Source organism: Mchenga conophoros, linkage group LG12, assembly GCF_057382185.1.
Source record: "Mchenga conophoros isolate Kocher_MC1m ecotype Shallow Benthic linkage group LG12, M_conophoros_male_GT1.1, whole genome shotgun sequence".
NCBI lineage: Eukaryota > Metazoa > Chordata > Actinopteri > Cichliformes > Cichlidae > Mchenga > Mchenga conophoros.
Genome location: NC_140537.1, coordinates 21,638,149 through 21,662,186, shown reverse-complemented (window position 1 = coordinate 21,662,186; position 24,038 = coordinate 21,638,149). Strand labels below are relative to the sequence as shown.

General features: G+C 42.5%; 1 protein-coding gene across 2 annotated transcripts in view; it reads right to left on the bottom strand.

Annotated features, from left to right (window-relative positions):
* The window catches only part of pcsk5b (proprotein convertase subtilisin/kexin type 5b), an 85,843-nt gene extending 62,461 nt beyond the window's left edge, over positions 1-23,382 (bottom strand). The window contains exons 1-4 of one of the 2 annotated variants that reach the window (XM_085294526.1): positions 22,720-23,382; positions 18,946-19,050; positions 6,740-6,892; positions 624-767 (exon numbers count right to left, since the gene is read on the bottom strand). In XM_085294526.1, coding sequence (XP_085150652.1) covers positions 624-767; positions 6,740-6,892; positions 18,946-19,050; positions 22,720-22,899 — 582 coding nt within the window. In that variant the 5' untranslated portion in view covers positions 22,900-23,382. The remainder of the gene's footprint in view (positions 1-623; positions 768-6,739; positions 6,893-18,945; positions 19,051-22,719) is intronic. The other variant, XM_085294527.1, reaches the window with a different exon arrangement.
* Between the last annotated feature and the right edge of the window lie 656 nt (positions 23,383-24,038).

Here is a 24,038-nt window from a genome sequence, read left to right as displayed (position 1 = left end):
GTGAAGAAGCTGAAATTTGTGTTGAAAAGAGTTAAAAAGGTTGAACTTTTAACTGAAAAATTATTGCCATAAGGGGGATTCGAACCCAGACCTCCCGCTCTGAGAATGGCTGCTCATCTCACTGAGCCAAAACACAGGTGACCCCGGCAAGCAATATCAGTGACCACAATGGTCATGTGGTCCCAGTCATCTCAATGGGACAAAATATGGCATAAAAAGCTTAATATTTCAAAAAGTATAAAAGTTCTGAGCACCAAAAGATATAGCAGTCATTAGCAGAAAGAGCAGAACAGGTTAAAATTTGAATGGTGAAAATTGGATGAAAACTGAGGGAGTAGTTAAGCGGAAACGGAGCAACTAGAATAATAAAGGATAAAGAATAAAGAGAAACAGGATCACAATAGTGTGGCACTGCATTGCTATGTATTAATCAGTGCACTGTGTTGTATATGTGACTTGTTAATCCTGAATGAGGCAGACTCATAGCCATTCATGCAAACACATGCAGGGGCATTTACATTTGAACTCATACACTTCCTCACTTGTCACACACCGACTCAAAGCCAATATGCGCACACACTGCCACTCATAGCCGCCCTACACGCGCATACATACACACTCACGTAGTTCTGATAGAGGTCTGGGTGGTTCCTCTCGATCCCGTCATCTAATATGGTCACCACCACATCTTTACCCGTGTAGCCCCTCTTCCACGCTCCCATGATGTTCATATCCGACTGGCAATTATGGACGTCATCGTTGCAGTGCTGCAGAGATGGAAGCAGATGGTGAGAAGAGAGCAGGTGGGGATAAACATATGAGGTGGGAGTTTAGGAACTCCGTCATGTTCTTGCAGATGTTCAGCTAGGAGTTACAAGTTATGAGCGTACTCATGTCACTTTCTTTCAACTTGGAGCAAGCAGGAGAGTTCTGATTTTACTTAGAGGGGAACGATTTCACTTCAACAACTCCAATCGAGTTAAAGCCCAGCGTTTTTGAAAAATACCTCACACAGTGCGTTTCAACCATTAGAAACAGACTCCAACTGCAACTACACACTGATCACCAACCAGTCATTACTTGCTGCCATTCAAGACCTGCATGATGTCATTGGGAATAGGGTGCCAAGAATAGGGATGGGAATCCAGAACCAGTTCCAACTGAGAACCTTTTCCAAATTGTCCAAATCACCGGAATCATCTGCCTCCAGGCTTACTAATTCCCTTTGTCAATGCTGGCATGCTCTCTGACAGTGGAAAAGAAAAGAAAACAATGACGTCAACTTCATGACAGAGAGGAGCTTCTGCACACCTGAAAGTTGAGTCTTTTTTTGTTCCGTTTCAAAACTGTGTTTAAACTCAAAGATAAACAGTTTTGCTCATGGCGAATACCTGTGTGGGCCTATTTTTTCCCCACCCGGAGAAAACCGGTCAAAGGTAGGACGTTAGTCCTTTTGTTAGCTATGATGTCAGCTGCATCCTTGCTCTTTAAGCAAGCCCACTAAGGAGGTAATATCCCAAAACCTGGCATTACTTCTCTGCACAAAACTAGAGCAAAAACATAATTCAAACATTCTCTCTATCGAGAGAGAGATAGATCTATCTATCTATATCTCTATCTATTAGGGGTGCAACGATATTCGTATCGATATTGAACCGTTCGATACAGTGCTTTCGGTTCGGTACGCATATGTATCGAACAATACAACATTTGTAATTTATTTTATCAACTTTTCTTCTGACGATGCTGTCTGTGTTGAGCGCTCAGTGAATCTGCGTTCGACTACTCCGCCTAGGCTGCACTGTCGAGCGCAGATCCACTGAGCGCTCAACACAGACAGCATAGTCAGAAGGAAGAGCGCAGGGCAAGCTAGCAAGACAGAAGTTAAGCTCTCCTTACAACATTCAGATCTGGCGTTTGGAATTATTTTGGTTTTCATGTGACGTATGACCCTGAAGGTAAGCCAGTCATGAACTAAAGTAAAACAGTATGTTGGATGTGCCATGCAATGCTCAATTACATGGGTGGGAACTAGTGTGTTAGCGCAGTTAGCTCGTTAACGTGTTGGCCGTCTAGCCCCATGCACGGGGCGATCGGCGGTAGCTCGTTAACGGAGATTTGCCGTGTTGTGGCGTTAAGGTCATTTCAACGAGATCAACCTGAAAGCACTAGTGGGAACACAACGACTATGACTGCACATTTACGCGACATCATCCTAGTGCAAAGACAAAAACAACAAGCATGCTACTAACTTTAGCCGAGTCATTTAGACAGCTGTTAGCACATGATTCTCCTTATGCTGCTGAGAATATAGCCCAGAAGAAGCGGATAGTATAGCTTTTATTTTGGAAAGAGACATTTCTCTGTAATAAACTCTCTTTTCCAAAGATGAGTGATTCCTCAATCAGATACAGGGCTTGCAATATCGCTAGCCCGACGTCCTGGGGCTAGCGATTTTTTCAGTCGGGCTACCAAAATCTCTCTCTGCCCTGCCCGTCAGGCTATTGTAGGAAGGAAAAATATATGTCAATGCTTTTGCATTCTTTCAGAAATGTAGCTGGGTAATTATGTCATTGGCATCGGTGAGCCACTGTCAATATGTGACATATTGAAGTCGCGTTTGAATTTGCGCTTGTTTTTTTGCTTTCACTTTGCAATCGTGCGAACTGTGTATAGAGAGCGACAGCACTGATCTGTGAGTGATGATAATTTGTGCACCAATTCCTCTGACATCGTCTTATTAATCGTTAGCTTACTATGCAAACATGACAAGTGAAATCTCCCGCAGCTTAAACATGTGAGAGGTTGATCGCGCAGAGAATCGCTGAGCTTATGTGAGTGCATGTGTAAAAGCAGCAGGATATATATTTTAGTTCTGCTGAGCCAAATAAGACAGGTCAGGGTGAAGAAGTGACAGCCAAAGAAAAGCTTACCAAAAAACGGAGAAGTTATGACAAATCAGACTATAAGGCAAAAAGAAAGTGCAGCTTTATGGTTTCATGGACAAAAGAATTTCTGTGGCTGCAATATGACGAGCTAAATAACCAGGGCTGCACATAAGTGGTCCGCAGGTGCGCATTCGCTGTCAAAATAAAAAACACGCACAAGGGTTAGGGTTAAATTTAAAAACTGTACTTTTGAGTTAAAATATATATTTATAATTTTAATAAATGACAAATTAAAAAGGCATGAACATTTTTTTTGTATCGAAAAAAATATCGAACCGTGACACCAAAGTATCGAACCGAACCGTGAATTTTGTGTATCGTTGCACCCCTACTATCTATCTCATAGATAGATATATATATAGATATCTATCATATAGATATATATATATATATCTATCATATATATATATATATATATATATATATATATATATATATATATATATATATATATATATATATATATATATACACTGAACAAAAATATAAACGCAACACTTTTGTTTTTGCTCCCATTCCCCATGGGATGGACGTAGAGACCTAAAATTCAATCCAGATACACAATATAACCATCCCTCCCAAACAGTGGTCACAAATCAGTCCAAATGTGTGGTAGTGGGCACATCTGCTATATTGAGATAATCCATCCCACCTCACAGGTGTGCCACATCAGGATGCTGATCTGACATCATGAGTAGTGCACAGGTGTACCTCAGACTGCCCACAACAAAAGGCCACCCAGGAATGTGCAGTTTTGTCTCACAGCAAAATGCCACAGATGCCACAAGCAATGAGGGAGCGTGCAATTGGCATGCTGACAGCAGGAATGTCAACCAGATCTGTCGCCCGTGCATTGAATGTTCATTTCTCAACCATAAGCCGTCTCCACAGGCGTTTCAGAGAATATGGCAGCACATCCAACCGGCCTCACAACCGCAGACCTCGTGTAACCACACCAGCCCAGGACCTCCACATCCAGCAGGTTCACCTCCAAGATCGTCTGAGACCAGCCACCCAGACAGCTGCTGGAACAATTGGTTTGCACAACCAAACAATTTCTGCACAAACTGTCAGAAACCGTCTGAGGGACGCTCAACTGCATGCCCGTCGTCCTCATCGGGGTCTTGACCTGACTCCAGCTCGTCGCCGTAACAGACTTGTGTGGGCAAATGCTCACATTCGATGGCGTCTGGCACGTTGGAGAGGTGTGCGCTTCACGGATGAATCATGGTTCACATTGTTCAGGGCAGATGGCAGCTGAGAATGTCCCAGTTCTTGCATGGCCAGCATACTCACCGGACATGTCACCCATTGAGCATGTTCGGGATGTGCTTGACCGGCGTATACGACAGCGTGTACCAGTTCCCACGAATATCCAACAACCTCGCACAGCCATTGAAGTGGAGTGGACCAACATTCCACAGGCCACAATTGACAATCTGATAGACTCCATGCGACGATGTGTTGCACTGCATGAGGCAAATGGTGGTCACACCAGATACTGACCGGTTCTGGGTCCCCAGACCCCCAATAGCGCAAAAAACTGCACATTCCAGGGTGGCCTTTTGTTGTGGGCAGTCTGAGGTACACCTGTGCACTACTCATGATGTCAGATCAGCATCCTGATGTGGCACACCTGTGAGGTGGGATGGATTATCTCAATATAGCAGATGTGCCCACTACCACACATTTGGACTGATTTGTGACCACTGTTTGGGAGGGATGGTTATATTGTGTATCTGGAATGAATTTTAGGTCTCTACGTCCATCCCATGGGGAATGGGAGCAAAAACAAAAGTGTTGCGTTTATATTTTTGTTCAGTGTGTGTGTGTGTATGTATATGTGTGTGTGTGTGTATATATATATATATATATATATATATATATATATATATATATATATATATATATATATATATATATATATATATATAGAGAGAGAGAGAGAGAGAGAGAGAGAGAGAGAGAGAGAGAGAGACAGAGAGAGAGAGAGAGAGAGAGAAAACGTGTCAGTTTTTCCCCACAATAACACAGTTATTGTCCTACATTAAGTCTCTAATTTAACAAAGACACTTTACACTTTAAATCTTGAGGGACTTCGATTGCCAATCCTAAACTATTATCCTGGATCACGATGTGTGACTGGCAGATAATTTGGAATTCCAGCAACCAAAGACATCTATCCAACCAATTTCTTAAACCTTTATCCAGTTCAAGACTGCAGGCACGACACGGGGCTAAACGGGAGCACAGGTCCCCAGCCCATTAAAGGGCTAACACAGAGACAGACAATAACTCACATCTACACCTGCAGCCAATTTAAAATCACCAATTAAGCTAACGTGCATCATCTGTGGATTGTAGAACGCAATCAGAGCTACACCACCGAAAGCTGCGTGCCGTCTGCAAATAAAGACAACACCACCTAGTTCACAAATATTCACCAATCTCTCCCAAACTGACAGCGGCAGATCGATAACATGAGCAGATGTGCCTCTGCTTTCTCACACTCTGCTTCCACTGGAGCGCGACAAATCAGGAGGCAGGCGTCAGATATCGTTTCATCTAGCACGGGCGGGATTTTTTTAGTCCCGTCTCCCGCACCGTCTTCATTGAAAACAGCTACATGGTCACTGTCGCCGAGTGTAACCCTGGCATTTCAATATTGTTCACAGCAAATCTTATTCAGAGGCGTGTGTCACGAGCTATAGTTTATTTTCTAAAGGTTAAAGTGACATTTAGATGTGTAATGTTTAACCCTAAATTGCTCCTTCACACACTTTATTCATCGATTAGAAGCACTTTGCTATGCCTCTCACACAGCTCAATAAAATTCTAGTTATTTCAAACAATTAATGGTGTAATATTGCACTGCACTTAGATTAAATACAAACTATACAACTGGACAGAACTATCAGGCTGTGTAAGGTCACTTTGATGGGATTGACCAGAGGAAGCTTGTTTTCCATTCCAGGTTCAAAACACACATGAAGTTCTGAAAGTCTGAAAAATATATAAAACCTCGGGTCAAAGTATCGGCAGTTATCTACACTGAGTTAACAATTGACTGAGCTGGGAACACTCGACCGCACACACAAACATATAACTAAGGAGCAATGATCTCAAGGTGTATGCAAACAGGAGTGATAAGCCAGCAAAAACAAGTATCTCCCCCCCCCACCACAGAGACACGTACACGCCTCTGTGTGGGCATTCCTGTGACAAATGCTTACAAATAAACAAAGAACCTCAATTTCCTTGTTCCAATTAGAGTTCAGATAAAAGCTAAATTTCCTCATTAATGCCGGGATTTTCAAGGCACAGGTTGGAATGGTGAAGCAGAAGCCAAAATGTACAATGTTTATTTGAGAGCAATCGTTCCCTAATAGTTGTCATCAAAGCCCCATTATATTTTTGCAAAAGCAATCCCTTTTTAAAAAATTAAAAGAAATACCCATTATAACTCTGCTCATTTTTCTGAAACATCTTTGTGGGGATGCATAAACATTTCTCTATAGGGGAAAAAAATCCTATATCAACTCTTCATTCTTATAAGACACAAACAAAGACACACGCACACACAAATCCCTCAGCTCAACTGCAGTAATCAGGACAATGCCGTGACCTAACCTGACCTTTGACCCACAAACTGGATAAATGTGGGCAAAGAACAGCATGCAATCCTCCGAGCAGACTAGATGCTGCATACACTGAGTTCATGGGCCCTTGTTATATTCTTCTGTCTGGTGTAAACAGAGAGGAAGCCTGGAATAAGTATACACTGGACTTACAATATACCACATACTGTTCCACTTGGCGTCATTATAGAATATGTTGTTTTGGGCTGGGCTGCTGTGGGCGGGGCTTGACAGCGAAAGGAGCGGGGCCTGTTTGAAATCCCTCTTGATCCTCCTTTTCACCACCTGCTGCTGTATCCACTCCACCTGAAACACACAAACAGAGACAGGCGATAGAAGAAACTGAGGAGGCTTACAATAATAACAGGGGAGCAGAATCACTTCGGAGATGACACAACCAGTATACAGGTGAAGTTCCAATGAACTGAATACTGAAGGTGAGGCAACATTTTAGGAGGATTTAAAAAAGAAAAAGTGCAAAGACATTGTCTATGTTTCCTCTTATTTGCCTTATGTGATGAACACGCAGAGGGAAAACAAAGAAACCACCTACAGAGACTAAACTACATTATACTGTTGTACGCAACCGAGCAAGACAGAAACAAATCTACTGAGTCTTAAGGGGGTGTTTTTCTTTTGGTGCTCAGCCTTAAAGTCATTTTTATCCCAATGGACTGCCTATAAATAAGCGTAATAAGGTTTTATGTGCTGTCTCCTCTTTTAAACGTGGTAAAAGGTGAACAAATGAAGACTGCTGAAGTAAAACAAGCCACTACAAGCCCAAAAAAAAACAAAAAAAACAAAAGCAAACTATAGATGTGGAAGACTCGCAAAGTCATGATTTATTTTTAAAGAGATATTTTAACCATGTCAGTGTTACTGTGGGCTCATCAGTTCGCTTCTCCTTTACGGAAAATTTAAAAAAAAATAAAAATGTTAAGACATTTGATGCACACATACGCACTAAAGGCTGTAAGGCCTCACAGGTAACATCAATCTCTCAAATGTTATGGGCTCGCTTCGAGGCGCAGAGGCATTCCTTGGCAGGAGCCTCGTTCAGACTTTGAGGCGGAATTTTCCAATGTCAAAATCCGTGCTGCCTGGATCCGAACGAGACGGCTGGACCCACTCGCGCCGCCCCAGTCAGCTCCTCTTAAAAACCTGCAAACCTTGTGTTTAGTCTAGAAGACTTCATCTGTCTGAGAAGGCCCGATCAGAAGTTTACGCGGACCCAGCGATGTTAACACAGAATCTGAAATATTAGCAGGTATGCGACTGGCACAACACAGAGCAGTTCTTTCTGAGACGTAAACATTTGTGTGATAAATGATCCAGGGATTCTCCGGCACCGAGTTTGCACCCAAACATGATTGTGCAACAGTTTATGGGGACGGGGGAACGGTGCACATTGGCACGAAATGTCAAGGTAGTTCTTCTTTATACAGAGTTTACAAAAGTGTGTAATTCTTCTGAGATGTCCGCCACACCAGCTTCTGTTTCTAGCTGTATAGACAGAATAATTTTCACACCGCAAGTGTTTTTGTTTTGCCGCTCAGCCCCGATAGTCCCAGAAATCTGAGGTTTTATTGAGCTATGTCCGACTGTAAAAGACAAAGCGTTTCTCCACATCAATAGAGCTCCAGCAGACAGGAGGAAGAGGAGGAGTAGAGAGAGAGAGAAGAAGAGAATAGCTGACATAATGACTGCAGAGTGATTATCTGGTCTCATGCACTGAAACAATCTGCCAGGCTCTCTCCGGAGAGTTTGAGAGCGAGGCAACAAGACAAGATAAGACGAGAGGAGAGGCGATAAAGAGCTGAAGAGAACGAGTCCTGGGAGAGTCAATAATATAAAAAAAGAAAGAAGAGAGAGAGCTGGAAGGGAAAGGAAAACAAATAGCAAGAGAGACCAAATGACAGCAAGTGAAGGGAGGATAATTGAGTTTATAAATAACTGATTTAATAACTTGAGTATGTACCTCTTTAGAAATTGTGAGGGAGGGAAAGGAATAAAGTGCAAATGATGTAATTCAATAAATCACCTCCTATAAGGAAGAAAAAAAGATGGGAAAGGAAAAGGAAATGGCAAACCAGCGCAGAGAGAAAGATAAAGTGTAGAAACGAAACAATTTTTTAAAAAACCCAGTGAGAAATTTTACTTTAGCATGATGCTTCTCCCGTCTGCCAAGGTCTCAGCTCATTTCACTCCAACTTCTATCAGGACCATCAGCTTCAAAGCAACCGTTTACACAGACCATTAGCCTCAAAACAACACTGTCATCAAGAATTGTGCGTGAGTGTGTCTGCGCAAAACCACTGGTGTATCATTACAATTTGCATACATTAGCATACCATCAACCACAATCTTTGATCAGCAGTGTAACTCTTAACTGCTCTTGTTCGTAACTTGGCAAATTCCATGGATATCTGCCCCGTGTATACCCGTAAATCCTCCTTCACCGCCATCAGGGGCGACGCAAACGCTTCAAGAAACGACAAAAAACCCCAAAAACAATAAATTCATTTTTTGCTGAAGTTTGTCTCAGATGTCGCGGGGCAAGAAACACACGTTCAGAGGAATCTAAAAGAGTTTAAAGTGGCTTTAATGAACAAGGTCAACAACCACAGAGCTGGAATTTTAAAATTCTTCTGCATGCCAGCAAGTGTACACCCTACTGAAGCGCCTTTGAGCAAGACACTGAACCTGCCACCTCCTGGGATTTAGTATTGTTTGCTACCTAAAAGCTTAGTGTTGTGAATGAGAAAGGCTCAGCTGAAGCACAAACCATACTACATCTTTGGAGATTACTCTAGATGAGGCATCTTTGTAGACTGGTGTTTGCCAATTTCACATATTCTATTGACAAAGGGGCTCTTTTTTTCCTCTTTATGAAGGCTACGATGATTCAAAAATATTTCTGAAAGCAAAAAATTATTTAAGCCAACTTTGACCAACAACGTCAAGGCAGCTGCAACCTTGTAGATCCCTTGATCATGACTAGATTGTGAAAAGAGGTAAACTCTGTTATCCCAGTGCATCCCCAGTTTTAAAAGGTTACCTGAGGTGAGCTTTAAATATTACAGCTTCCATCAAACAGCACAAACACCATGAGCACATCCTTACACCATCTTCCAATTACACTGTGCTGCTCACGCCGACACAAAAACTTGCCCTTAATTTAAAAACTGGTTACGAAAAAAGCTGCTCAGATGAAGCGTGTATTTCACCACAGCTTTGCTAACATAGTAGCGTCCCTGCAGCATTACGCAGGGTCTGTAACATAAATCATATGCCTTACTTTCAGTATCTGTGTGTCATATCTATGCCTGCATTATTAACACAATAAGAGCTCAGTGGGTGGCAGCGTGCTGGCTGTGGGGGTGCTATATGTCAACATGAGATCGCAGACATTTGTATACAAATTCTTTACATCCCAAGGAAGAAGGCTCAGCTTAAAGGTCTAGAGGTGGAAATGCCAACACTGGCATCATAATTTCAAGACTGATGGCACCCATCCATCCATAGTCATTTATATCATTTACTTCTATTCTTAAGGAGCAACAAAAAAAGCCTGGTCTTCAAGAAAAACATGAATCCATGAAAAATTAATCATTTGTTTGTGTACACGGATAAGAACTGACATTTTTTTGGAACAGTAAGTGCAAATTTGTGAGTAATGCATTTCAACAGGGAGTGTATTTTGTGTCTCCGGCATGAATCTAGCCCAGACAAAACGGAGATGCATCACCATTGCAATTTAAAAGAATAATACTAATACTAATAATAATACTAATAAAAAGTGATGGTACTTTAATTCCTAACCAAAATCAAATTGTTCTTAAACAGCTAAACTTAACCAAGTAAATAATATGAAAGTATAGTCTATAAGTAAGCATAGACCCTACAATGTTTAAAAATCTGTGAGGTGTTACAGCTTTAACTTGGGTCTTGTGAGCGGTAAAATGACCAAGTGCACCATGAACGCCTCCAGCCGCCTATTAAAAATGGAAAATATTCATTTCATGTACATGGACACAAAGATTTATGATCATTCAGATGAAAAATGGGGCTCAGAGACAAAAGATTTGGGTTTTCATGTTTTCATGTCCAGAAACAAGACTTGACAGAGTAGGTCGAGACCATTTCACAAACTGCGCTGTATATTGTGCGTGTTTAACTCTTCCACAACCTATTTCATGAAAATTTTTTAAACTTTCCACTGCTGTTGCTACAGTTGATGTTGGATTTCTTTACTGGGATTTTATTTTATTTTATTTTTTTATTAAAAATACATGTTTATCCTCTCCCTTCCTGGATTACCAGAGGCAGATAACGGCCTATGTAACACTTTTTCTGAAGTCGTTGAGAATAATGCCATCCTTTATTGTGTCTGCTAAAAATCACTCACTGATAACAGCCTGCAGTTATCCGCATCAATTGTGCCATGAATGCGAGGCCCTATCCAAACAAAGCCAATATCGCCCGTATTATTGCCTCTAAAACTTCCCCATGTATCACTACCATTGTGTCAGTGCCAACTCACTGGCTGGCTCTGGGGCATAACGACCTCCTCCATTCATTTAACTGCAGTGTGGTGTAGCAGAGGAATGATCTGGTAGAACCTGTACCTCTGTCACCCTGCCTTTACTCCCAGTCTGACTCCCGCTCCTATCTCACTTCCTTTTTTTCCCCCTTTTTAAATCCCTTTCCTCGTCAGCCCCCCCCCTCTCCTTCGCTGCATTTTTCAGTCTTCTTCTCTGCAGGTGCCCATTTCTCTCTCAGATGGCCTGTCTCTGTCTCTCTCTCTCATTCCCACTCCAACCCCCTTCCAACCTCCCTCCCTCCCTCGCTCTCACTCTCATTCACTCTGTATAAGGGTTTGCAGGTGGCTCTAGCTGGCTGGGTCAGTAACCAGGGGAAACTGGGGAAGAGTTCACTTCAATAGAACAAATGGGAACAAATTGATCCACTTTTACTGCTGTTTGTGTGACGATGTTAGAGCTCCAGGCAAAAAAAAGCTAATGGATAGTGAGCAGAACACCCAGTGAAACCCTTGCAGTAACATGAGAAACCAGTTCTTGTCCTCTCTCTGGGGTATTTCAGAGACTCGGCCCTAACTCGGCCATCACAAACAGCGTGGGCCGTCACGGCCAGCTGTGGGGGCTCGTCTCAAAGCTTAGACTATTTTAATGGTTCATTTGTTAAACAAATTCAAACTAAAAATTCAGGATTCTCGGCCTAATGGAAATTTGTACTTGGGACTAAGATGAGTCTGATAAAATCTAAGGGTATGCACATTATCCCTGAGGTCCAGACACTAACTATGTCGTCTCCGTAATGCAATGAGCGTCCTCGTCTTCTGCATATCTATGAATACAGCAAGGCATCTGTGCGGTGAACAAAAAAATTCTGTGAGCCAAAAGAGAAAAAACACTGAGCATATTTTAATTGTTTAACAGTGTAATACGTAGATATGAGCTCATTTTGGTAGTTTTACTATGTGGTAAACCGCTGTCCTGATGTGGCGGAGCAATAAAACATTCAAATTTAATTTTGTTGTCACGGCCATTTTGCATTTTAGTCTATCCCAGTGAGGATTCAGCTGCAAACCACACCTGGCTCTCAGTTTTCATGCACATGTCTGAATAGATGACTTCAAGTAAACAAGAGCCTTTCTAAGTGAAACCGGCTGGAAGCACCGTGCTCCTTCAGCTAGAAGGCGTTCGGCAGTTGTTTCTCCCTACTAATCTCTGCGCACACATCAAAAGGACACTACAAAAGGAGAAAACAACCACTGTCGTGCTGTAATTGTTGTTTACAGTAAACTTGAAATGTCTGGAAATAGATTTCAGGCAAAGCAGACTAAGTGTACTTGAACAAAAAAAGAGAAAAGACTGCGGCTGTCCAAACTCTCTTGGAACTCCCAGCATGAATGACTCACGAGCATGCGTCAGCAGAACTGAGCAAGGTGCATGCCGAATACTGCTTAATACAAAAAGACAAGTTCGTATAGATAGCCACTTAATTAGGTACACTTGTTAAGCTGCTCGTGGCATGGCACCTCAGTGCATTTAGGGATATAGACATGGTCGAGACCACCTGCTGAAGGTCAAACCAAGAAGAAAGGTGGGCTACAGCAGCAGAAGACACTGGGTGCCACTCCTGTCAGGTCAGAACAGCTAAAAAGAGGATATCGGATTCCACAACAGAAGATTTTAAAAAAATGTTGCCTGATCTGACGAGTCTCCAGTTCTGCTGTGATATTCAGATGTTAGGGGACAGAATTTGGCATAAACAACATGAAAGCATGTATCCATGCTGCTTGGCATCAACAGTTCAAGTTGTTGTTGGTGATGTTGGGATATTTTCTTTTCCAAAGTTGAAGTTATTTTTACTTTTGTTCCCAACTTTGCTCATTTGAATTGAAGTACAGGGATTGGAGAAGAGGCCACTTAGAGGCAAAAGGTAGAGAAGGGTAAATATCTACTCGGAAAGAGGGTGTACTGACCTGTACTAAACTTCAGACGCTCCACAACCAACTGTGGAAGAAAACTTCTGCTGCAGAGAGCCTGTTAAGGCCAGGTTTGAAAAATAGATATGTCCACACACGACTAACAGATTCCAGCTGTGCAACTACAACAATTACACTTGTGGCTCTCGTGTCAACATTTTTTCTTCTAGTTGATATTTAGGGGCATGAAACAGAGTAAAGATTTTGACCTCTCTATGCGGTAAGACAAAGAACTTACGGCATGCATCGCATCTGCCACCAGCACCAAAACAGCATATGATGAAAAGTTTTCTTTGACCTACTTTGATGTGAAATTACAATGACAGCTTAGAAGGAGCAAAAAAAAGAAAAAGAAAAGGTTAATAAATAAGCCAAAAGTAACGTTCAAAAACAACAATGCAGTCATGCATATTTTCACAGATACAGCACGGCGCAGGCTCTCCCCTGCGACAGCACTGACAGTCGTCTACGTTCTCGTGCATGTAAACTGTGTCGCACTCCAGACAGAAATCAGAGGATGCAAAACCTTTAACAAATTATGTTTGATCAAGAAGCTTTTAAAATGTTTCCAAATAGCTTGTCCTAAAAAATACTTTATGCAGGTTTTCCCAGATTTCTGCATCCTGGGAGTCCAAAATGACTACAGCAGCTACAGCCACAACATCCACGTTTATAGGAAATGTGCCAAGCTGAACTAAACTCAATCTAGGATCCCATCGGCAACCCTCTGATGCTTTAGCCTCTGTAGACAGAGCCAATATTTCAGGGCTTCCTTTGTAGCCAGCAGATATCTGGGACAATACTTCCTCTTAAGTCCACTTGTCATTGTTTACGACTGTCAATCGATTTTCAAAAGCTACGTGGCATCAGGGGCCAACAGCTTCAAGATTGCATTTCAGTGTTCCCTTTTTTCCTTGTTCACCTCCATGCAGTCAAAAGCTGTTCAAATGGGATTCATCAATACAATACTATACAATACAATACTATTTCATGAACCCTGTTTGTCCTTGTTTAAGGGTCAAGGTGACGCCACGTGCCCTCTCACAGCCTGGAAAAATAAGCGGTCTTTGACCTGAGAGGCAAGTGACACTGCAGTTAGGCGGGTGCCATAAAGTGGTAATCTGTGCTGTGCCTCATCTCCATGGTAACATGTGTGCCAGAGTCTACTGTGGATGGTAGGGTGCGCCTTTCACGGCATCGCTACACCCCTCTGACTCACCCACACACAAAACACACACGGCTGTCATTATTACAAAACCTGATTGCAAAACATCATTAGCAGAATGCCAGATCTCGCTGCTGCCAAACTGGCTGTCACGTTGATCCCAAACCTCGTAGACAGGTCCGCAAAAAGGACAGCCAGTCAGTAAGGGAAACACCGACAGCTCTATTTCGCTCCACTTTTCATTTATTCTGTGTCTCCGATGCATCTTTCTCCTTCTTCCGTGCATTCTAATAGGCAATCTTCTGTTTTCTGTCATTTAACCTCTTCTCTCTAATCTAGTCTTTTTTTCTTTTCTTTTTTTAAATCTCTCAGTTTCCCAGCCAGCTGGCATCCGGACACAGACCTTCCTCCAGCGTGGCACAGTGTCAGGCCCAAGAGGGCAAGAGAACCAAAGACAGAGGGAGGGGGACGAGTGCACAGAAAGCAACAGTGAGAAAAGAGGGAGCTCTTGACAGGTGATGACAGCAGGTGAACAGAAAAAACAAAAAACAGCTGAGTGGCCCAAAAATACAGAGAAAGGAAACTGAAGAGAAACAATGAAACAGGATAACAGATAAGCGGGTAAAGAAGGTGACAGACGGCTCCTTTTCTTTCTTTTCCTCCTCTTCCCGTTTCATCCCGTCTTCCAGTAATCACACTGATCCATCACCATCATTCTTCAGCAGTCGCCGTGCATTTATGAGTCCGAAACAGATTTATTCGCCGTTCAGAATCTGCATGCAACATCGCCGCTGCTCTATGTAAACGCTGTAAGAGGCATCGCTGCCCTGTTTCCTCAGGATCAAGTCCCAGCCTGTTCAAGAAAGTGGCCCGCTTCATCAAACAGGCAGACATCAACAAGTCTGAGTCAGGTACTAAGATGACAAAAATATGCAAAATGTGAGATAAGGAGGTTTCACATGTCTTGGACGAGTCAAACGGTCTTTTACTTCAAAGGCTTTTTAAATCTACTGTAAACATAAACAAGACATCAGAGGAGCAGACAATTGTACAATCGTGTGAACAACCAACAGGTTTGATTTAGTGATTTGTCCCCCGTGTTTTGATAAAGCTCAGTGTTGTGATGTGGAGGCCTCGTGTGTAATTCGGTCCGGGTTTGTTGACCCGATGAAGTGACGAGAAGAGCACTGACAGCGGTTTAGATCAAACTCTTGTTCAAACGGAAAGTTTTTTCTCAGCTGACGACAACAACAACAAAAGCATGTTATTTACTTTACTAAGGCTGTATTTTAGAGTTACAAAAGAAATCCTGCCCACAGTGATGTGAAACCAAAAAACAAACCTCATAATAAAGATCAAATATTCTGATTTATGATTATGTCACGTTGTGTTATGGTGATCCACAACCATCATGGAAAAATTTTGTTTTGTCCGTGACGGATTCTGTAGGAGAGTTGTGCCATCTGATCTGCCACAACCAGGTTCCTCTGGCTGAGATCAAGATAAACTGTCGGTTTATCATCAGGAAAACACAGAGCAGCTGTGGCTTCACTGGGATCTCAACGCTTGGACGGAAAAGTTTAGAATTTCTCTGAATTTGGATTTACTAGGGCTCCACTCTGACCCCTGGGCCCTATTTCAGGAAGCCGGTTTAGAAAACTCAGAGTGAAAAACGATACTCAGGGTTGAGTAACCCCGAACTGTCCAACTCGGAATATTCGGTTTCAGAAAGGCTGATAACAATTAATTCAATCAACGCGGAGTTGCTTTAACCCCAAGTTAAACGCGCGCACGAGGATACATAAAGCCCTGATTAGTGGAGCACAGATTAAGCGAGTCACCATGGAGACGGAGGGAAAGAAGGCGCGGTCAATGTATTTTACAGCGCTTGAGGCCGAAATTCTGATGGCAGCATATGCCAATAACATGCAAATTCCGCGGAAAAAAAGTAACACAGCCTCAGCTGCAAAACAAAGGGAGCATGCATGGCAAAACATAGCCGACAGAGTCAATGCGTGAGTGTTAATTTAAACATTGATCTAGGGATTTCCACCCATTTAACACGTTATTGTATTTTATTTTATTTTTTATTTCATACATTTTATTTTGTGATGTGATGTGAGCACAGGTGCAACCCAACAGGCCCCAAACGTTCCTGGCAGCAAGTAAAAATGAAATATAAAAATATAGTCCAAACAGGTAAGGTGTAATTGTATTATGAGCCACAGTGCTTGGTCTGTTTGTCCGATGTAAATCAATTGCAGTTAGAGGCTACATTAATTTCCCCTCTGTAAGCACTTATTGAAATTATCTGAGCACATTACAAGTACATATTTGCTTACTCGGTATGCTCAAATGTGACCCGTTATAGCCAACAGAAAAAAAAGCGGAGGCCCGAAAAACAGGTGGGGGTCCTCCACCACCACCACTCACAAAGGCTGAGCAGTTGGCTTCCACATTTGTGATAATGTTGGCAGCATCACATATGATCTTCACAGTGCACAGAACACAAATTAGCATCCATTACTATAATGAAATAATTTGTTAGTTTGAAATGCTACAGGGAGCTATATACCTGTACATTAATGCTGTGGAAAGACTTCCTGTTCACATAGTCTCCTTCATTTACTGAAGGAGCAATGATTGGAATGTGAGTGCCATCTATACAGCCAATCACGCCTGGGAACCGTGGGAATAAATGTAAAATTTAAGTAGTAGTTCAAGTATCACCACATCATGAATTAAGTTTCGTTCATCCTGATACCTGCAATTTTGTGGCATCCCTCTTTGATAAATCTTGTGGGTCTATGACCGGGGAACACAAACGAGTACAGGAGACGTTTCAGTGCAACTGTAACATTCCTGACTGCCTGACAGACGGTAGCCTTGGAAACGTGCTCAGCGTCACCAATATTATACAGAAAGCTCCCGTTTGCAAAAAACCGAAGTGCAATACAAATAATATGTACAGAACTGAGAGGATGTCCGCGATGTGTCACATGAGCAATATTAGGCCTGAGGATGTTATTCAAATGAATTATAGATTGTGCTGAAAAACGGTAACGTTCACACAGGAAATCATCAGGAAATGATAAAATGTCCAAACGCGCTCTAATCACTCTCTCCCGGCGGAGAATTTGGGCTTCAACATCTACTGGCTCTTCAAGGAAGGAGCACGCCATGTCTGACACTTCCTACAGTCAGGTTTCTGACAAAGAGGCGGAGAAGGTCAGGGTTAGTTGAAGTAAACCTGCTAGGGGGCAGGTTAGCTTCACGGAGTGTGTCGTCATAGTAACTCACTCAGAATTAATCTAAACTCGCTTTGTGAAACCGAAAACCCAGAGTTTTCGTTAACTCAGGGTATACTTACTCAGAGTTTGCACTAAACCGGCTTCCTGAAATAGGGCCCTGGTCTCTGACAAGTAGGTGGCTATATGTACACACCCACACACACACACACACACACACACACTGGACACTTTATTAGATACACCTTAACTCACAACTCACTGCATCCAGTTACAATTTAGGTGACCTGCTGAATATGTTGAGGCATGCTCAATAATCCAGGTTAGGAAATCCCAGAAAGTTGCTTTTGTTCATCTGGAAGCCGAGTTTTCAGTGGAAGAAATGTTTCATCGCTTATACAAGTAACTTCTTCAGCTCACTGCAGGCTTCCCCCAACACGACTGCCTAACAGTGAGATGTGAACTCAGTTTTATAATCGTTGATATTCAAAGGCTATGAGCACTATTCACAGAGAAGTACAATCACACCATCGTAAAATGGTGAAAGATGTACTCTTACGGCCCCTTCCTCGGTTCAACTATGATTGTTCCACATAAGTACTCCACATCCTACCACTCTTGCTCACAATGTCACAAATCTCTGATCATCTCAAACTACTTTCTTGAGTAATCTACCGGATCTCAGTTTAGTGGAGAACCTTTGGGATGTGGTAGAACAGGAGATTCACATCATGGATGTGCAGTAGATCGATCTACACCAACCGTGCTATCATGTTCACATGGACCGAAATCTGTGAAGAATGGTTCCAGCACCTCATTGAAACTGTGCCATGAACAATTAAGGTAATTCTGAAGGAAACAGGGGGTCCAGCCCAGTACTGGAGTACGGTGAATCAACCATTGTCAACACTGTTGACAAGTTTATTTCAAGGAAAATTATATTTTTAATCTTCTTTTATCTCCTTTAACCTCATCAAATTCAAACTAAAAGCAGTAGTAGGCAGATTTCATCATTATTCACTTGGCTGTTCGCAGGATGAACCACTGCAGAGTAAGATGACAGCCCTTGTAAGAGGTGTATGAAAAATCTACTGAAAACATGTTCAATTCCGGCAAAAGGTCCTCAGTGTATGCTAAAAGTTAATATTTAACTTATCAGTTAAAACCATCTTAACTCAAGGTCCACTTGCTTTTTCCAGAACTGCAAACAGAACCTCATGATCTTCATCAGCGGATGGAGTTTGTTCAGTTGAGTCACCTGATGATAATCAGTCATCTCCATCACAAGTGAGTGAACTTTGTACAGATTTGAACACCACACGTTATCCAGGAAAAGGAACTTGAATTAAGATCATATAAAAACTACCTACAGTATCATTTCAGCACAAAAGAAACATTGATGCTCAATCTTTCATAAACAGCACAACAGACTTACCTTAGGCTCCATGGAAATGAAACTATGGCGACCACGGCTGGACAAAGTCGACCTCTTAATAGTCCGACTATGGAAGAAGTGATAGTGGTCTCTGAGATCCCCAATCTGCAAAACACACAAACAGACTATTCATCACCACTATGCCTTTCTCTGCTATAGTCTCCTAAAAAGTGAGCTTCATTTTTAATGCTGCTCACAGTTTTCTAAAGTCAAGGCGCAGGTCTCGCCATCTTCTCACTGCTGATTTATTCCCTGCTGAGAGCAAGACTATATTGTCAGAGAACCAGCGCACAAGGGTTGGTTTGAACGTTAGCAGCGGCGGAAGTAACAGAAGTTGGGAGTTATGTCTACAAGAGGAAAACCAAGTTGGATAGTATCTGCAAGTCATCTGTGAACTTCTTGTCGTAGCTGTTCTTATAGCTACTGACATGAGAGGTTCAAGCTTTGGACCCAGCGCTTTGCGGCACCGCTAACAGTTAGTTTCGTTTTTGTTTGTTTTCTAAAACAAGTGGAACTTGTGGAAAGGATGTATCAGTGAGCCACCGTCATTATTTCAGGGCTCTTAATCATTGTTGTTTAAAATAGATCTTTATAACTCTTTATGGCTGCACGATTGTTGCAGTGCTGCAGAAAGAATATGGGCCTGTCATCATTAAAAAGGCTGAGAACCACCATAGCTTTAAGTATTTCAAAACATTTTTCTAAAAAAGGTCATGTTTTTGAATTATAATGACATTTTTCTCTCTTAATATTTGTTTTTTCCCAGATATTATACAGAAACCACATTTAGGCTCTTAAATCAATCAGATAAAGGACAAAAGGCTGTGAACTTTAAAAAGAAAAAGAAAAAAAGGAGGGACAGCGAGGGGCAGACAAGTAAAGTGAAAACAGACAAACACAGAGAGGCCAGACAAATGTACAGATAGACACACACACAAAGATTTTGAGTGACAGAGGATCCACAGACAGACAATGTTAGACGGAAAGCTGCTGGTCGGTGATTAGTTTTAATAATTGATAAAGACCAAACAGTCCCTCAGATGATCAAACTGTCATGGCTACCAAGGGTCCTGTGCTATGTCACTGATCCTTCCACTGCCACAGAGCCCATCAGATCAGCTTTCGGCTCATGTACCGACACACACTCCAAAGTAGAGATGGATAAAATGAGAGGCAAGAAAGTGCCAATAAATCCATGACTTTCAGTATAACATCTAACCTTCAGCGTGCGTTTTCAATCTTAACTTGAAAAACAGCTAAGCCTACAAATATGGCTTGTTGCTCAAGATATGACTGTGTGATCATATGGGCAGGCACATTACGGTAGACTGAAATTTTATCGGAATAATTCAAGAGTGAATCACAACTTCTACTTAACTGTTGGGAATTACACATCTCAGTCCTGCAGAAAAAACACTTCATCAGTGATTCATGATGTCTTACTTCTCCAGACCTTTTTCACTAGAAGCAATAAATCTCCATATCATCTATATTTCATGACCAATAGTACCAAGAAATGCCAAAAGGTGATGCGCGTTTTCCCTTTGGACCTTAATGTTTCATACCTGTAAGACTAATGTCTCATAACAGGACAAAGACTTCAGGACAAAACACACAGGCTGAGACACTGCGGTACTTTGACACCTTCTTGCTTCACGGTGCAAACACTGCAGCTTTATCACGGCCTCTCAAACAAATCGAGGACAATGCTCAATAATCAAATGAATCATTTTTTCAATGGAAAACTGATCGTTTCATGTGTTTGGATTATTAGCGTTGTCAAAAACAAAGGTGTTACTCTAGACATTGCACTTGTTTAGTTACCTCTAGAGTAACAATGCTCATTGGCCTGATGCCTTTAACAAATACTACAAACTGCACAAAATATGTAACATGTCGTTGATGTCATGATGCACACACTTCCTGCACATGTGTGTCTCTAGATTACGACCAGTGGCTTTCACGGGCTCTCTCATCTCCTCAAAAAAAAACAAAAACACCAATTTTAACAGAGATCCACGTCTGAGGCCTTGTCAGCTGATTTAGCCAGTGTCTTAGTCTGGGAAGGGGGCTCCATAGTTAAGAGGATTACCCAGAATTCCCCAACGAGGTGCTCCCTCTCTCCATGCCAACTCTTTTCATCCATCCGTCCATCTATCGTCCTTTCTTTCACTCCCTCCTTCTCCCATCTCCCAGTGTGTGGTTATCTTTGTCTGTGCTCTTCTTTCCAACCCTGTGAAGAAGACCATATTGTCCGCCACACTGTTTTCTATCCATTCATCTTTTTTTCCCCCCCCCTCACAAATTTAAACTCCATCTCATTTAGTGGCTATTCCCAGAATTATTTCATTACTAGCCCCAGCAAGTTTTTTTTTGATTTACAAACGCTTGGCAGCTTAAGTTCTTCGTGCACATACATGAGTGCTGCACTGATATCAGGAGGACTGGGTGGGTGTCAGAGTTCACATTAGGCAACCAAAAGTGTGTTGCTATCGCTCCCATGGGAGCGGCTTTCGGCTGACCCCCAAACCAGGAAGTGAAGTAAAAACTTGTCTATGAGGTGTCAAAGTCCAGTGAGCCTTCCTGTATTGAGATGGAAATTAGGGCGAATGGTGGGGGTTGGAAGCAACACTCCACCACTCCACTCCACAGGAAAATTCCTATGGGGGTGGTATAGAAAGAGGGGGGTCCACACATTAGTTCCCGTCAAAGAGAGGGGATAAACGAGGCCATTAAGGCCTACTCTCTAGGGTGTATAGTGGGTGGGCAGGCTGGATAAGGTGGAGGGGTGGAGGTTCAATAGCTGTTGACTGGACTACCCCACAACAACCTGTCAGAATGCCCCCTCTGTTCCATGCTGTCTTCATGTCGACCGCTGACAAGTGCAGGCTTGAACTGCCCACGTAGTTCAGTCGTATGTGTGAGGTCCACATTTGTGTGTCTTCTCTCTTTTGTTAAAACAAAACAAGTACTATGCTAAAAAAAATAATAATTTTAAAACATTTCCTAAAACCACATTTGGACCAAGTTAACAGATAAATTCCTCATCTGGTGTTTACCAATAAAATGACAAAACATAAAAAGAAAGGAGGCACATCTGAAGCCAGTGTCTGTGCGTGTATGTTCTTCACCAGATGGATCCAGGAGTTAGTTTACACCATGTTAAGCAATGGCACCTGCTTTTGGCCTGATGCGGCTGATCTAATCGATACTGGAGGGCCTTGAACAGTGGAATTATGTACAGTATGGGGAATTAAAGAGAAAAAGACAAAACAAAAACAGCTTGAGCAGCCCCGTTTACTACTATATAAAATGGTGTTTGGCTCACACACCAAGGACTTTTGAGTGAAATCTTACACACAGAGAGAGAGAGAGAGAGAGAGAGAGAGAGAGAGAGAGAGAGAGAGAGAGAGAGAGAGAGAGAGAAGTCACTTCCAAGCTCATAAACCAAACAGCACCGCTAGCCGTCACTGGGGTGGCAAAACGACCAAGCACATGAGACTTCAGTGGAAACACCGTGAAGAGGCACCTGTTGTGCCATCCTGCAGCTGGTCTACTTTCTTTGTTCCTTAAAGCTTCTCCTTCCCTGGTCTGTTTCAGAGTTAAAAGAACCCGAGTTGGCTCAGGTTTGGACTTCAGACTTTGAGGTTTAATCGCGCAACTTTGCCGCCTTGGAAGAGGCATATTAAGCCCAATTTTAAGAGTTGACGAAAACACAGAGAGACACAAATTAGAGGCAACTTTGACCGGATCAATAAGCAGTAAGACACATACCTGTCCCATGTTTCTATAGCCGTATTTTTCCGCTATCCGGTCAGCCACCTCGGGTCCCCCGGCTATCCTGACTGCCCAATGGTTGGTGTAAATCCGAGCTTTGCACGGCGGGGACGCAAAGCCGAGGTAGAGCGCCAGGACGCATAGCAAGCCTCTTCTCCAAGCGGCGTTGTGGACCATCTTTTAAACAGACTCTTCTCCTCCTCCTCCTCCTCAGCCGACCAGGCAAACAACCAAACTTCTCTTCTCGCCGAGAGAGGCTCTCATAGAAACACAAATATCCCGGCAAAAGAACTGAGAGAGAGAGAAAGAGAGAGAGAGGAATGGGGAAGGAAAGGAGGTCCGAGGGGGAAAAATACACCTTATCTTCAAACCTCTCTTTTTCACATGGGAGAGTTGGAAGTTTCGTGCGTCTTCTCTCTATTCCCCCCCTCTCTCTCTTTCTCTCTCTCTCTTTTTCCACGGTGGATAGAGAGGAAGTGTGAGTGTGTGAGCGCTGTGCGTCTTCTGCGCGCAAAGTTCGCGTACGTGTGTGCGCGCAGAGCTCCTCAAAGCTGATTTCTGCTTCTCCACGAACAACTCGGATGTTGCTCGTTCAGCTCATCGGGCTTTCATGTGGCGAAATGGCTACAGCGCCTCCCCACAAATAACTAGCTGACACTCTGGAGAGTAGAAACAACTCAAGCCGCGGGGTTTCCCTGCCGAGCTCCGCTGGGTCTTAAAGACACTCGGCTTGGATCCGCCGCCGCTGCCCGCCTGTCTGCCAGACGCAGATCAGCCGCAGGGAGGGGTCAAACCGGGGGCTCCAAGGGATTCCTCCAAGAGCCCCCTCACCCTTACTCAATACCCTCTCAAAATTAAGAATTAATTATCTCAAAGTCGAGTGGAAATTATAGAAATCGAACTTTATTTTTAATTACTTTTGATTTTTTCATCAATTGACTGACAAAAGACACTGTGACTGCAAAGAGTGAACATATCCGCTGATGTGTACCTTAGGGTAATTTTCCATTTTCCTAACTGGTGGAGCAAGTACCCCGGGGGGTATTACTGCAGTAGCCTGGGGGTTAAGTAGACAAATTAGTAGTTAAAAAACCCAAAAGAACCTTATTTAACTAAGGTAGCCTGAGCAGCTTTGAGCAGAAAAGGTAACAGTTATCTAAAACGAATGTTTTAGGGGCAGAAAGGCAAAAAAAATATGGATCCATTATTTAAAATATTATTAATTGTTAAATATTTTATCAAAAAACAAGTATCTTACAAAATGTTTTTGATGTATATACTGTTAATATAATATATAAATATAGACCTATATGGAT